This window comes from Marmota marmota, unplaced genomic scaffold (genome assembly GCF_001458135.2).
Source record: "Marmota marmota marmota unplaced genomic scaffold, marMar, whole genome shotgun sequence".
NCBI classification, from domain to species: Eukaryota; Metazoa; Chordata; class Mammalia; order Rodentia; family Sciuridae; genus Marmota; species Marmota marmota.
In genome coordinates, this window is record NW_025999872.1 from 1,528,512 (window position 1) to 1,544,905 (window position 16,394).

At 46.3% G+C, this 16,394-nt stretch overlaps 1 protein-coding gene across 1 annotated transcript in view; it reads left to right on the forward strand.

Annotated features, from left to right (window-relative positions):
• Window positions 1-10,192, forward strand: part of Tbx21 (T-box transcription factor 21) — a 16,698-nt gene extending 6,506 nt beyond the window's left edge. The window contains exons 3-7 of the mRNA XM_015506701.2: window positions 7,035-7,189; window positions 7,506-7,627; window positions 8,278-8,436; window positions 8,582-8,643; window positions 8,852-10,192. Coding sequence (XP_015362187.2) covers window positions 7,035-7,189; window positions 7,506-7,627; window positions 8,278-8,436; window positions 8,582-8,643; window positions 8,852-9,470 — 1,117 coding nt within the window. The 3' untranslated portion in view covers window positions 9,471-10,192. The remainder of the gene's footprint in view (window positions 1-7,034; window positions 7,190-7,505; window positions 7,628-8,277; window positions 8,437-8,581; window positions 8,644-8,851) is intronic.
• Window positions 10,193-16,394: the final 6,202 nt, after the last annotated feature.

Here is a 16,394-nt window from a genome sequence, read left to right on the forward strand (position 1 = left end):
GCGCTAGCTCGCGGGGCGGAGCGGGCGAGAGCCTCTGTGCCTGGGCCGGAACAAGGACTTTTTTTTCTTTTTTTTTCCCCCTGGCTAGACATCATAGTGTGTCCGTGTTCTTTGCAGTTTTGGCTTAAGCTTGAGGAGGCAGGGGATGGGGTTGTAGTGAGGCCGGGGAAAGCTCTTAGGGGGTCGGTTTCGCCCGGGGAATTTCGCCAACAGCCAGAGAACTCAAAAAGGAGACGGATGTGTGCGCGCAAGAAATTACCTTGGTGGAGGGGAAGAGGTACCTCTGGCTTCATCCAGAGTTGGTGCGCGCCCCTGCCCAGCCCTCTGCCTGACTGGGGGTTGCAGCGAACAGAGAGAAGCAGACACTCTGAGCCTGCGGGGCAAGGCTCCTCTTAGCCCCTCAGTGTGGGAAACTAGAACGCTGGGATCGATATCCCGGCCTTCTCCTTCTCTCTCCTGGGCCGGGCCGTGTCCAGCCACCCACTTCGCTTTTTTGCTGCTGTGTGCTGGGGCAATCTTGGTGCTGGTGGGGGTGGGGGGAGGCTGGGATTTGGTGACATGGAGAAGCCCTGGCCAATTTTCCTTTCCGGCCTTACTTTGAGATCATATGTCTTGAGTGTGTGTGTTGGGGGGGGTGGGGAGAAGAAGAGGGACACTGAAGCTTATTGGGGGTACAGGTCCCTCTAGGCATAGGCACCCGGGCCTAAGCAGGTGAAACTCATTTAGGGCCCATGCAGGTGTCACCCTTTGGGACTAGCCCCTGAAAACCTGCTCACTCCCCTGCCCAGATAGTCATTAATTCAGCCCCTTGGATGGGGGAGCCCCTTGGCTCCATGGTCCTGAACCCCTGAATCCAGCATGAGGATTAGGGGTTGAGGGTGCTGCTTCCGCATAGAGCCTCCTGAGTGAGGAAAGAAAGAGAAACTTGCAGTTTGTGTGGTGATTGTTTAGTAAGCAACACCCTGAGTGGGCCTTGCGTGTCTGAAATGTGGACTCACCCTTCCCAGGGCAGGGGCAGGGGGAACCATCAGGTTGCTCCTGTGCAGAGGCTGTGTCATTGATGGGCCTGGATGATGGGCCCAGGTTGAGGTGCTGAAGAGTAGATACCAAGGGTGAGGCCTAGGAGGGAAAGGGGGAAGGCCACGCAGGGCCCGGGGTGGGTATTCAATCTAGGCACGGCTAGAACATCTTCATTTTCCCTCCAGACGGTTTCTGTGAGTGCCCTGGGATTGATGGACCAGGCATTAAATTGCTGAGCTGGGCCTCTTTCCTTGAGATGAACCCAGGAAAGGTGGCACTTTCTTTTATGGCTCAGCCTTTGATAATGCTCCATCTTCTCAACCCCAGTCTCTCTCTCTGGGTGTCCCTGGCTTCTGATCCCAGTGCGTCTGAATTGCAAGGAACCAGAAGATGCCGCACAACCTTCTCACTGCACTGACAGGGAAACAGACCCAGAAACATCAAGAAATACTTCAGAGGTTACACAGCACACCCATTGCTGGCAGAGCTGGCACCAGAGCCCAGAGGGAATCTGCCTGGGTTTCCTTCTTCAAACCCCCATAGCCACCAGTAAAAAACGGCCACCCATGCTGTCTGAAGGCCTTGCTTGATGCACTGAGTGCTTTCACTTCCATTATTTCACTGTGTCTTAGGTGGGCCAAGCAGTCTCCCGGTTTTACTGTTGAGAAGTGCACAGATAGCTAGTGCTTGCACCCCAACACACAGCAGATCAGAAGTGGGGCCTCCTAACCCTCTGCCTTGTTGTATGGTCGGCAAGGTCTCCCCACGAGGCCTGGCCAGGGTCTTCCCATGGCACTGTCAGGCCTCTGCAGCTCCAGTCTGGAGGGCTGGGTGAATGGAGCATCTGCCAGAACTTCAGGGATCTGGCTGGAGCTGGACCAGTGTCTTTCTGTCCTTCAGGGGGATTTTCTAAGTGTGGATCACCATCTGCACTCCTCTGGCCTCCTGCTTCCTTGTATGTTCCTGCTACATAATTCTCACTTGTCTTGTCTCCCTTTTAGATCTATAGACTTTTTTTCCTTCTTTTTTTTTTTTTTGTGTGTGTGTGCATGTGTGTGTGTGTTGGGGATGGAACCAAAGGCTTTGCACGTACTAAACTTACTTTTTTTTTTTTTTTAACCCAAAGATGCTTAACCTGAGCCACATCCCCAGCGGTTTTTATTTTTTATTTTGAGGCAGGGCACCACTGAGCTCCTAAGGGTCTCGCTAAGTTGCTGACCTTGAATTTGCAATCCTCTCTCTCAGCCTCCAGTGTCACTGGGATTACAGGCATGTGCCACCATTTTTTTTTTTTTCAAATTATGAAAAAGTCTACTATAGGGGCTGGGGCTGGGGCTCAGCAGTAGTGCACTTGTTGCCTGGCATGTGTGAGGCACTGGGTTCGATTCTCAGCACCGCATATAAATACATAAAACAAAAGTCTATTAACAACTAAAAATATATATTAAAAAAAAGCCCACTATAAGCTGGGTGCAGTGGTGAATGCCTGTAATCCCAGCAACCTGGGAGGCAGAGGCAGGAAGATCAAAAGTTTGAGGCCAACCTCAGCAATTTAGTGAGGCTGTAAGCAACTTGAGTCTCAAAATAAAAAAGAAAAAGGACTGAAAAGGTCTGGGGCTGGGGGCTGGGGATGTGGCTCAAGTGGTAGCGCGCTCGCCTGGCATGTGTGCGGCCCGGGTTCAATCCACATACAAACAAAGATGTTGTGTCTGCCGAAAACTAAAAAATAAATATTAAAATTCTCTCTCTCTCTCTCTCTCTTAAAAAAAAAAAAAGGACTGGGGATGTAGCTCAGCAGTAAAGCACCCTTGGGTTAAATACTCAGTACTATGGGAAAAAAAAAAACCTGCTATATACAAAAGTAGACTGAAAAATGTACCCATCATCCAATTTCAAGAGTCATCAGTACAGGTCCAATTTTGTCGTTTCTTTTTCTTTTTTGTGGTAGTGGGGATTGAACCCGGGGTGTTTTACCACTGGGCTACATCCCCAGCCCTTTCAAATATTTAAAAATTTTGAGACAAGTTGCTAAATTGCTGAGGTTGTCCTTGAACTTGCAATCCTCCTGTCTGAGCCTCCTGAGTTGCTGGGATTATAGGTATGTGCCACTGTCCCCAGCTTGTTTCTTCTTTATCTCCACTCACTCCAACTTGTCTACAGCTGTATTAGTAACATAGTAATTAGTAGGCTCTCTACACATTTGTAAAAAATGGATCTTAAAAAAAAAAATTAACACAATACCATTAGCAAACTTGAAAATAAATAACTAAATGTCACCCAGCTTCCTTTGTCATTTCATAAACACGTGCAAGTTGGTGTGTTTTACATTCTCACATTATTGGACTTATTCTAAGGGGCTCCTTTGGGTCCCAGTAGCTCCTCACTTTTTCCTTTCACAGCTCCCTTTGGATCAGGCCTCAGGGGCCCCAGTTCAGACCCACCAGCCCAGCAAGGGGCCCCATGTCTCAGCTTGGACTCTGGTGATCTGGGAAGTCTGTGGCCATTTCTTCTAGCTTCCGAATTTTGGGCTCAGAGAACAGCTTCTTTTCTGTCCTCCTGCTTTGCCAAGCTGGCCTGTCCCCCTGTAGGTTCTAGTGACCTGCCAGTCACCACCACATCACCCACAGCCTTCTTTCTTTTTGAAAAATTCTTCCACCCCAGGCCCACCCACAGCCCTGCAGCCTTTCACCTTGGGTTGACTCACTTCGTCCCAGATCCTCCCTCTCCCACTCACTCTAGCCCTACTCCTTGGTTTGGACTAGCAGCAGTCATACTGTCACCCATGGGTGGAAATAGATGGGAACAGAGAATGAATCCTTGTGGGGAGGCTGGTCAAGGCCGCTTAGGTAGGGCTTGGAGCGGGGAATTGAGAACAAAATGGCGGATGGGCCCATTTTTAAGTTTAAGTTTTTGTGTTTGTGGAAACTTGGGCAGCCTGCTAGTGCCACACACAGACTTGTGCTTGGGTTTCTGTGTGGAGTGTATGTTGTGAATGTGCTGGCAAGTGTATAATAGCTGATGGTAGACATTCTTAGTAGAGGGAGAGAGGCCGGGTCTCTGTGGGTGTGTGGGTGTGTATTAATTGCTGGTAATCCCCACTTATCTGGGTGTGATTGGTTGATTATTATAATTAAGATAACTTTGGGGAGCTCTGCTGTTAAGTAGCTCAATTTGCATTTGCGTTTGTGTATGGGAAGTTAGGAGTTGGCAAAACAACAATTTCAGTCCCACGTGGTCCCTTCTAACCCCACAAACATTGCGATTTTCTTTTCTTCACATTCCCAATTTCCAGCACTTTTTGGATCTTAAATTTAATTAATTTTTTTTTTTTAATTTTAAGCAGAGCACAGTAGTGCAAACCTGTAATCCCAGGTCTTCAGAAGGCTGAGGCAGGAGACTCTCAAGTTCAAGGCCAGTCTCAGCAACTTAGATGCTGTTTCATTAAGCTTTTTTTTTTTTTTTTTGGTACCAGGAATTGAACCCAGGGGCACTTAGCTACTGAGCCACATCCCCAGTGCTTATTTATTTTTCTGTTTTATTAGAGATAGGGTCTCACTGATTTGCTTAGGACCTTGCTAAGTTGCTGAGGCTGGCTTTGAACTTGTGATCCTCCTGCCTCAGCCTCATGAGTCACTGAGATTATAGGTGTGCACCACTGCACCCACCTTGATGCTGTTTCAAAATAAAAAATAAAGAGGGCTGGGGATTAGCTTGGTGATAGAGCATCCCTGTACCACAAAATAAAATAAAATAAAACAAATAATTTTTTTAGGCTTAAGACTGCTTTTTGTTAGGCTGACTGGCTTCATTTCTCTTGGATCCTTTATTCCTACAAGTTTGACTAGGGAACCAGTTACAATATAGGAAATATTTGAGTGACCTTCCCACCACTGCATATTGAACTGATGAGAGCAATGTGTTCAGAGTATTCTCTCTCTCACTCCAGGTTGTTCAGTGCCTAATCCCTCAACTTTGATTCCTCCAGGCAACTGGCCTGCTGAGCCCCTGGGGCCCAGAGCCTGGAACCAGGTCTCTGTTCTTTGCTCAGGATCTTCCAAGGCCAGGGAGCTTTGAGAACTCTGGGCCTAGGAGAAGGTGGGATGGAGATTGGACAGGAGAGAAATGAGCTGAGTTTCTTTTTTTTTTTTTTTTTTTTTTTTGAGCTTCTCAACAATTTTCAAAGGAAAAATGAACAGGAGTTATTTTATGGGTGAAGAAAACGAAGCTTTATTTTGGGAATTAACTCTTCCAAGCTCAAGGGGCCAAGAAATTTCTTTTTTCTCAGCTCAGGAGTCTGGGGAAGACAAGAATATGACAGCAGCCTCCTAGGAGACCTTCCCAAGATTATCAGGGTTCTGGTTCTGGGACTAGGACCCACCCCAAAGTGTACCTTGACCCCTGGAACTTTCCCTCCCCAGGTTTCCTGACTCAGCGGCCAGGAAACCTCATGCTACAGGACTTCCATGGGAGGAGGAGGTGTGTGGGCATGAAAGGCGCTTCTGACAGCCCTGCTCTTCCTCCTTGGGTTCCAAGACAGAGGCTCAGCCATTCAAGCTGGTGATGGATGGCCTTGGTGCACCCAGAGGTGGTGTCTTTTGGGAAGGTGAAGTGGTGGTTGTGGTGATGGTGGAGGTGGTGGTTAGCGGGAGCGTGGTTGGAATGGTGATCATGGAGGTGGCAGCTGTCCCGAAGGTGCTGTTGTTGGTGGTTGTAGTGATGAGATGGTGGTGAGGGTGACGGTGGTTGTGACAGTGGGGTGGTAGTGGAACGATGGTGATGATGGGAGTAGTGATGGTGGAAGTGGTAGAGACAGGGGTGGCAGGAGACGGTTTGCTTTTTGAATCTTTAACTCTGGCACGGTGGGGGATACTGCAGCATCCCAGCCCCTAACTTCCTCTGCTTTTCCTGGGAAACCAAGACTTTGAGCATGAAGACTGTGTTTGATAGACCTTGACCTTCTTTCAGGGGGTTGGGAAGCTTCCTGTCCACCTAGGATGATAGCTGCTTCTCTGAAGATGTAGGCCTGGGCCAGGTTGTACTACACGTACAGATGTCAGGCCCAGGAGTGTGGGACCAAGACGGCCTGTGGGTGGGTGCCCTGGGGCTAGGAGCACGTTGCACAGAGTGGGAAGAGTCACAGTGGAGAGGGTGGATGGGGACTGAGGCACAAGGACCTGCTGGGAATGGCCTATGAAGATGGCTTGTGCTTTGCCCCTCCGAGGAAACCCCCTAAGGTTAGAGGCCTCTGAAAGGAAAACATTTAAAAAAGTCCTTGGGCTGGGGATATAACTTAGTGGAAGAGAGTTTGCTTAGCATGTGAGAATGGGCTCAATCTCCAACCCCCGCCCCCCGCAGAAAGATAGATAGATAGATAGAGCAAAAAAGCAAACTCTGCTGGGTGTGATGGCGCATGCCTGTAATCCTAGCAACTTGAGAGGCTGAGTCAGGATCGCAAGTTCAAAGCCAGCCTCAGCAAAAGCTAGGAGCTAAGCAACTCAGTGAGACCCTGTCTCTAAATAAAATACAAAATAGGGCTGAGGATGTGGCTCAGTGGTCAAGTGCCCCTGAGTTCAATCCCTGGTACGTCTCCCCACCAAAAAAAGCAAACTCTATAATTGTTGATTCTCATATAAATATTCTACTATGGCTGATTTCAGGTCACCAACGTATGTAGTTGAACATGGAGTTGGGGGGAGATGTGCAGCACGCCACCTTCTGTGCCTTCACTGCATGGGTACAATAGGCATAAGTCACCTCAAGAGTTAGTAAAGTAATGGGAAGTGATGATTTCTCAGTATGGGTTACCTTGGATTTTCATCAAATGTATTTAATTGTAAATTTATACAATTGAATTTTAATTATGGTTGTATTTAACAACTGACTGGCAAACTTACTGAACCCTTTTCTGCTGGCTGTGGTGAGCGGGTGGAGGCAGGCTCCAGCACCCCAAGTGCACACAGGTAACTGGCAGAGAGCTGGGGCTGATGGATCCTGGGGGGCTCTCTTTCTTGCAGGCGGATGTTCCCATTTCTGTCATTCACTGTGGCTGGGCTGGAACCCACCAGCCATTACAGGATGTTTGTGGATGTGGTCTTGGTGGACCAGCATCACTGGCGGTATCAGAGTGGCAAGTGGGTGCAGTGCGGAAAGGCTGAGGGCAGCATGCCAGGTATGTGTCCCTAGGGAGCGGTGGGCTTGCTTTTTCTCCAAGAGCGGGCGCCCCCTGGTGGATCCCCAAGCCATTGTCCCTGGCGTGGAGGACTGAATTCCACATCCCTTCCCACCCCGCTCTATCTTGTGTTTGTCTTCACTTTTCTATTTTGTCCTAGCTTGTCCCCTGCTCAGTTCTCTGCCACAGCTGTCCCCCCTGCCCTGCCCTGTCTGGTACTTTCCCTATATTCTTCTCCCCTTCAGAACGGGGAAAGCTGCACATCACCAAGGGTCTGCCCTGGGGGCTGCTTACCTAAGAGGTTAACTGTCCACAGGGAACCGTCAGTACGTCCACCCAGATTCCCCCAACACTGGAGCCCACTGGATGCGCCAGGAAGTTTCATTCGGGAAACTAAAGCTCACCAACAACAAGGGAGCCTCCAACAACGTGACCCAGGTAGGACCTGCCCCCCTGAAGCCACCCACTTGGAATCTGGTACCTCCTAGACCACAGGAAGTATGTGTGTGGGGGAGATTCTGTTCTGGAAGAGTCCCTTTCCTTCCTCTCAATTTTAGTTCTTTCCCATCCATGTGGGGAGGAAGATGAAATGGGAGGAAGCTGAATCTAGGTGGGGGTCACATTCAGGCCAACACAGGCCAAGCCAACCTGGGGGACCTCTTCAAGGAGTCCCTGGCTGCCATGATTTGTCACTCTGATGGGCCTAGAGTCAGTCCCAGTATCCCAGGGTATGTATATGGAGTATTTCCATTCTGAGAAATCCTGTGCACTTATCCCGAAAAGGCCCTCTTGTGCTAATCTCTTGATCACAGTGGACTTCTGGGGATGGAAAACGGGGGCGGGAGTCTAGAACTGGTGCCCCAAAGACGTAGGCAACTGGATTTGGAAGACCTGGAAGAAGTTACCTGGGGGTAGGGCAAGGGAGGGCACAAGATGACCTCAGAGTCCCTTCTAGTCTCATGGTAGGGCCAGTCGTTGATGGGGGAGGAGGGCTCCACAGGTCTGTGTTTCCAGACCTAAGGCCACCGCAGAGGGAGAGGATTCATCAAACTCCCTCCCCACCCACCACCACCTGACTCCCTCTTCAGATGATCGTGCTGCAGTCCCTCCATAAGTACCAGCCCCGGCTGCACATCGTGGAGGTAAACGATGGTGAGCCAGAGTCGGCCTGCAACGCTTCCAACACGCATATCTTCACTTTCCAAGAAACCCAGTTCATTGCGGTGACCGCCTACCAGAACGCCGAGGTGAGGCTGCCCAGGCCATGGGGGCCTAAGCCTGGGATTGGGCAGAGGGACAGCACTGGGGCCGGCAGTCTTCCTCGGGAGGGAGTTTGGAAGTTCTCAGGCTCCAGACTCAGGCTTTGGGTGACTCTCTTTCCCCTTTCTCTAGATCACTCAGCTGAAAATTGATAATAACCCTTTTGCCAAAGGATTCCGGGAGAACTTTGAGTCGTAAGTGCCACCGAGTTCAATTCACTTTTGGTCCCTCCAGAAATGAAACTCTAGATTGGTGCTTTCTCTGCCCTGGAGGGTGGGGAGGGTGCTGGAGGGTGGGCAGACCAAGGAAGGGAGGGTCAGGGAAAGGACGTGGTGTACCAGGCGGGACCTAGGTGACTGGCTGTGTTTGTGACTCATATCTTCCTTTCAATTTTTTTCTTAGCATGTATGCATCTGTTGACACCAGCGTCCCCTCCCCACCTGGACCTAACTGTCAACTGCTTGGAGGAGACCCCTACTCACCTCTCCTATCCAACCAGTATCCCGTTCCCAGCCGCTTCTACCCTGAGCTTCCTGGCCAGGCCAAGGATGTGGTATCCCAGCCATATTGGCTGGGGGCCCCCCGGGACCACAGTTATGAGGCTGAGTTCCGAGCAGTCAGCATGAAGCCCGCATTCCTGCCCTCCGCTCCTGGGCCCACCGTATCCTACTATCGAGGCCAGGAGGTCCTGGCACCTGGAGCTGGCTGGCCTGTGGCTCCCCAGTACCCTCCAAAGATGGGCCCAGCTGGCTGGTTTCGCCCCATGCGGACTCTGCCCATGGAACCTGGTTCAGGAGCCTCTGAGGGGCGGGGGCCAGAGGACCAGGGCTCCCCCTCGCTGTGGACCGAAGTCACCCCCATCCGGCCAGAGCCCAGTGACTCAGGACTGGGCGAAGGAGACTCTAAGAGGAGGCGGGTGTCCCCCTACCCTTCCAGTGGTGACAGCTCCTCCCCTGCTGGGGCCCCTTCTCCTTTTGATAAGGAAGCCGAAAGCCAGTTTTATAGCTATTTTCCAAATTGAGCCGAAGACGGGGAGAAATGAACAGATCCAGTGTTGGTAGGTTGGAGGGTGCCAACCTACTCCATCACAGACGCAGGGTGGAGAAGACCCTGGCTCCCTCGGTCCCTTCTCCATATAGTTGGGGAAGAGGCGGGCCCATAAGGATTCTGGGGTTCACTTCCTGTTCCACAATGAAATGTCAGAGGAGTGTCTCCTGCTCCTTCCTCTGCCCAAACTATGGTCATGTACCTGGTGCTGCTTCTTGCTGTTGGTCCCATGGAGAACAGAAAACAGGCGCAAGGTCTTGGACACAAAGGAGCTTTGTGGCTTCTGGTGGGGTGGGAGGCTCAGATGGGGAAGGCCAGCTCTGCTTCTTTGTGGAGTCAAATTCAGTGGCTTTATTTGTGAGTGTATTAATCCCTGATCTGAAAATAAAGACACACGGAGTTGCCCAGCCAGGGCCAGGGAGAGGACTCAGGTGAATGGGCAGCTGGCCGGGGCCCCACCTGCTTGGAGACAAGACAGAGCAGTAGAGAGGAAGGGGCTGGGACGGGGGACAGTTCACATCTTGCCAAGCGAGGTCCTATTTGTGGTGGTTGTATGTGCACGTGCTTTTTCCTTGTCTTTTTTTTTTTTTTTTTTTTTTTTTTTGATGGGGAAAGCTATTTATTGCACAGAGAGTGGTGTCTCCATGTATTTCTTTGTGTTCATCACTTTCTGAAAATAAACATGAAACTGTTTAAGAGTGTCCTGCTTCCATGCCAGGTTGGGGGACTCATCTGGGGATGGCTGGTCTAGCATACCTTTTTTGTGGGTTTTCATTTCTGGGGTACTGGCTAGAAACCTGAAGTGGCTTCGTTCAGGGGATAGGCTGAGTTAGAGCAAGGCTACATGCCTTACCCTCCGCACTCAGGTAATGGTTGATGCTGCCTCTTAAGGCATCTTGGGATAGAGAGGCATGTCTCTGCCTGTGTGTGAGCCTGGCCTGGGGAGGAGGAGTGTGAGGGCCAGGCAGGGCACAGGGCTGAGTGGGGTGGGGGCTCTGCAGGCCCTGGTGACACTTGATTTCTCTTTGCATTTCCACAACTCTAGGGTTGTTCAAGGATTAGAATAAATATAAATTGGGCTATGTGGCACTGCTGTTTTTGTAGGTCGAGAACAGCCAACTATTGGCAATTTCATGTGATTCAACCTAATGCAAGTAAAGGGCTTAAGAATGGTGCCTGATGATCAGGAAGTGCTCCTGTGTAAACCATCATTATTATCATTTTCTAGCTCTCTCTATCTCTATAAATACACTGAATTGTGTTTGTAAAATAATACATGCTTTTGAGAAAATAATTCAAGCAATGAAGAAAGGTGTAGAGACAGCAATAAATTATCTGAAGTCTCACCACCCATCAAGAATTATTATTAATAACCAGGAGCCTGTGACCAGAGCAACTCCGGGGCTGAGGCAGGAGGATGGCAAGTTCAAAGTCAGCCTCAACAACTTAGTGAGACCCTCTCTCAAAACAAAAAAGTAAAAAGGGCTGGGGATGTAGCTTAGTGGTAAAGCACCCCTGGGTTCAATCCTTAGTACCATAGGAGGAAAAGAATTATCATTAGCATTAGATGAGCTATATAGAAGTACTTTATAGAGTTGGAATCATACTGAGAATGCTTTTTCTTAATGAAAACTATTGAATTTTAGTTAACAGAATTTATTAACACAAAAAATCAAGCACACAAACAAAATCCCAAAACTCAAGTGAAATGAAGGAATTGTTGAACTTGAGATAAATTTTTCCTCACATAAAAAATATTATTCTGGGCAGACATTCCCAAAATTAAAAACAAAAATTTGTTCTGAAAGAACACTTTAAGGTTAAGAAAGGGGTTTACGAAAAATACTATGAGGCTGAAGTTATGATGTTTGCTTTGCCCCAGTACAGGGTGTACCCCATCTTAACGAGGAACCATAACATGGCCTTTGGCTTATCCTTGCAATTATTTTTGGAGCAGGGAAAACTTTACTTCTGTCTCAGTTCACATTTCTCCTTTCCTGGTCTCTACCAGATGCCATTTCTTTTCTTTCTTTCTTTTTTTCTTTGTCTTTTTTTTGTACCCGGGATTGAACTCAGGGGCACTCAACCACTGAGCCACATCCCCAGCCCTATTTTGTATTTTATTTAGAGACAGGGTCTCACTGAGTTGCTTAGAGGGCCTTGCTTTTGCTGAGGCTGGCTTTGAACTTAAGATCCTCCTGCTTCAGCCTCCAGAGCCACTGGGGTTACAGGTGGGCGCCACCCACTGCACCCAGCCTGCCAGATGCCATTTCTATCACCTTCTAGTCACAAGGAAAAGATAAGGACACACACTTGCTCCACCCTCTTTAGATTTGGAAACCGATACTTTTATAAACTGCATTAGGAGCATTAGGAGTCCTCCCATCCTTCTCTCCTCTGCCTCTATTCTTGACTGTCATTTTCTGGGGTTAATGGTATTAAGCTGGTGCTATGTTTTATATCTAGAAATGTCCCCCCACCCCCACAAAAGCTGATGTTTTGAAAGTATAATCCCCAGTGTAGCAAAGTTCAGAGGTGGGGCTTTTAGGCAATGGTGAGATCATGAGAGCTGTCACCTCACAGAGAAGTTTAATCCATCTGAAGAATCCACCATGTCAATGGACTCCTGAGTGGTAACAGTAGGCAGGGGGGCAAGGCTGCTAAAGAGGTAGGTAACTGGGAGCATGGCCTTGGACTATATTGTCCCTGGCTTCTCCCTCTTCCTCCCCCTTCCCCCTACTCGTGAGCTGAGCCGCTTTCTTCCACCATGATGCTCTGCCTCACCCGAGGCCCGCCAGCAACAGAGTTGGGCTGACCATAGACTGAACTTCTGAAACTGAGCCCAGACTTTTTTCTCTAAGTTGTTCTTGTCGGGTTTTGTAATCACAGCAATGAAAACCTGACTAGCCCAGTTCAGTCTATTTTGTTTCTTAGGAAACTGTTGGTACTTACAATTAAAAAAAAAAAAAAGAAAACTTTAAAAAAATGATTGAGATATTTCTTTATTTTTTTAAAAGATTTTTTAAAGATGGACATAATAGGGGCTGGGGCTGGGTTGTGGCTCAGCGGTAGAGCACTTGCCCAGCCCCATGGAGTTATTTTTTTGAGGGGTATTGGGATAGAACCCAGGGGTGATCCGCTCACAGCTACATCCCCAGCTCTTTCTATTTTTTATTTTGAGACAGGGTCTCACTAAATTGCTGAGGTTTTCCTCAAAGTTGCAATCCTCCCATCCTAACCTTCCTACTCCCTGGGATTATAGGCATGTACCACTTTGCTGAGCACTAAATTCTTTTTTTTTTTAATTTTTAATTTAAAACAATTTTTAACTTGATTTTAAAAAAATAAATGACAGCATTACAATTCTTATTACACATATACAGCAAAATTTTTCATATCTCTGGTTGTATATAAAGTATGTTGACACCAATTCCTGTCTTCATACATGAACTTTGGATAATGATGTCCATCACATTCCACCATCCTTGTTAATCCCTGCCCCCTCCCTTTCCCTCCAACCCCTCTGCCCTATCTAGAGTTCATCTATTCCTCCCATGCTCCCTCTCCCTCTCCCACTATGAATCAGTCTCCTTAAATCAGAGAAAATATTCGGCATTTGGGTTTTGGGGATTGGCTAACTTCACTTAGCATTGTCTTCTCCAATGCCATCCTTTTACCTGCAAATGCCATGATTTTATTCTCTTTTATTGCTGAGTAAAATTCCATTATATATATATGCCACATTTTTAATCCATTCATCCACTGAAGGGCATCTAGGTTGGTTCCACAGTTTAGCAATTGTGAATTGTGCTGCTGTGAATATTGATGTGGCTGTGTCCCTGTAGTATGCTGTTTTTAAGTCCTTTGGGTATAGACCGAGGAGAGGGATAGCTGGGTCAAATGGTGGTTCCATTCCCAGTTTTCCAAGGAATCTCCATACTGCTTTCCATATTAGCTGCACCAATTTGCAGTCTCTCCAGCAATGTATGAGTGTGCCTTTTTCCCCACATCCTTGCCAACACTTATGTTTGTCTTCATAATAGCTGCCATTCTGACTGGAGTGAGATGAAATCTTAGAGTAGTTTTGATTTGCATTTCTCTAATTGCTAGAGATGAACATTTTTTCACATGTTTGTTGATTGATAGAATATCATCTTCTGAGAAGTGTCTGTTCAGGTCCTTGACCCATTTATTGATTCAGTTATTTGTTTTTTGGTGCTTAGCTTTTTGAATTTTTTATATACCCTAGAGATTAGTGCTCTATCTGATGTGCGGCGGCGGAGGGGGGGTAAAAATTTGCTCCCAAGATGTAGGCTCTCTATTCACCTCACAGATTGTTTTTTTTTTTTAAAGAGAGAGAAAGATAATTTTTTTTAATATTTATTTTTTAGTTTTCGGCGGACACAACATCTTTGTTTATATGTGGTGCTGAGGATCAAACCCGGGCCACACGCATGCCAGGCGAGCGCGCTACCGCTTGAGCCACATCCCCAGCCCCAGATTGTTTCTTTTGCTGAGAAGAAACTTTTTAGTTTTATTCCATCCCATTTATTGATTCTTGGTTTTAATTCTTTCTCTATAGGAGTCTTACTACTGAAGTTGGGGCCTAATCCCACATGATGAAGATTAGGCCCTACTTCTTCTTCTTCTTTTTAAACTAAGTTACTTTTAATAGTAAGAAAGATATTTTTGCAGAACACTCAAGAGCTTAAAAAAACAAAACAAAACAAAACAAAAAAAAAACCCTAACACTAGCCTAACTACCTAGATATTCCCCCATCCTATCTTCTGCCTTTCCCTCATAAAAAACAGCATACTGGATTCTGCATTTATCCCTTTCTTGATTTTTTTATATTATTAATTCATTTATGGTACTGGGGCTTGAACCCAAGAGCACTCTACCATTGAGCTACAGCTCAGCTCTTATTTTTTTTTTTTTTAATTTTTTTATTTGTTGGTACTGGGGATTGAACCCAGGGGTGCTTAACCACTGAGCCACAGCCCTAGCCCTTTTTTATATTTTATTTAGGGAAAAGGTCTTGCTGAGTTGCTTAGGGCCTCAGTAAGTTTCTGAGGCTGGCTTTGAACTTGCAATCCTCCTGTTTCAGCCTCCCAAGCCCCTGGAATTATAGTTGTGCATCACCATGCCTGGCCTTATATTTTAATTTAATTTAAAATAAATTAGCTAAAGGATCTAGCTAAATTGCAAAGGCTGGCCTCAAATTTATGATTCTCCTGCCTCAACCTCCTGAATAGCTGGAATTACAGGGATGTGCCACCATGTTTGGCTGTTGAGTTCTTTTCTTTCAGTAGTTGCAAGGTTGAGTCTCTCTTTATGTGTTTACTAGTCATATGTCTGTGAAATGATTTTTCATTTCTTTTTCCCATGATTCTGGTTCTTTATATATTCTTGATAGCAATCATAACTTGGTTATTTGTATTGCAATGATGTTCTTCTAGATTCTTGCTAATATTTTTACTTTCTTTTCATTTTTTAATATTTATTTTTTAGTTGTAGTTAGACACAATACCTTTATTTTATTTATTTGTTTTTATGTGGTGCTAAGGATCAAACCCAGGGCCTCACACATGCTAGGTGAACCCTCTACTGCTGAGTCACAACCCCAGCCCCTAAATTTTTATTTTCTTAAAGGTTTTTTTTTTTTTTTTTTAGTACCAGGGATTGAACTCAGGGCCACTTGACCATAGAGTCACATCCCTAGTACTTGTATTTTATTTAGAGACAGGGTCTCACTGAGTTGCTTAGGGCCTTACTAAATTGCTGAGGCTGGCTTTGAACTTGCAATCCTCCTGCCTCAGCCTCCTGTGCAGCTGGGATTACAGTTGTGCACCACTAGAAACTCAGAGTATTAATGACACCTTCCCCCAACTCCTTTTAATCATGTGCTGGAAATCCTAGGTTGATTCTCTAATTTCATCTCCTAACTTTATAATCCTTTTCATTTTGTTACTGTTCTTAAAAAGTTTTTGTTATGTTCTGATTCTTCATTGATTTTAAAATTTATTTTATCTTGTTTTCAATTTCTAAGAGCCTTCCCCCCCCCCATATTTTATACTGGTGCATTATACATAATGATGGTACCTACTGATGGAATTCATTGTTACATATTCATACATGCACATGATAGAACAGTATAACTTGGCCAGTATCACTCCAATACCATTCCTCTTTCCCTGCCTTCCTTCCTCCCCTGGTCCCTTTCCTCTCCTCTACTGATTTCCCTTCAATGTTCATGAGATCGCCTCCATCTTTCTTTTCCTTTTTTCCTCTCTAGCTTCCACATAGGACAGAAAAAATATGCAACTCTGACCTTTTGAGTCTCTCTTGTTTAACATAATGTTCTCAAGTTTTGTTCATTTTCTTGCAAATGACATAATTTCATTTGTTATGACTGAATGAATCTCCATATACCATATTTCCTTTATCCATTCATTCGTAGATGGTGAGAAAGATATTTTTACAAAACACTCAAGAGCTAAAAAAAAAAAAAAAAACCACTAGCCTAACTACCTAGATATTCTCCCATCCTATCTTCTGCCTTTCCCTCATAAAAAACAGCATACTGGATTCTGCATTTATTCCTTTCTTGATTTTTTTATATTATTAATTCATTTATGATACTGGGGCTTGAACCCAAGAGCACTCTACCGTTGAGCTACAGCTCAGCTCTTATGTTTTTTTTTTGTTGTTGTTGTTGTTGTTAATTTTTTTATTTGTTGGTACTGGGGATTGAACCCAGGGGTGCTTAACCACTAAGCCACACCCCTAGCCCTTTTTAATATTTTATTTAGAGAAATAAAAAGAAAAATTACTATGGTGAACTGTGCTGCTATAAACATGGGTATGCATGTATCTCTGTAGTATGCTGACTTTGGT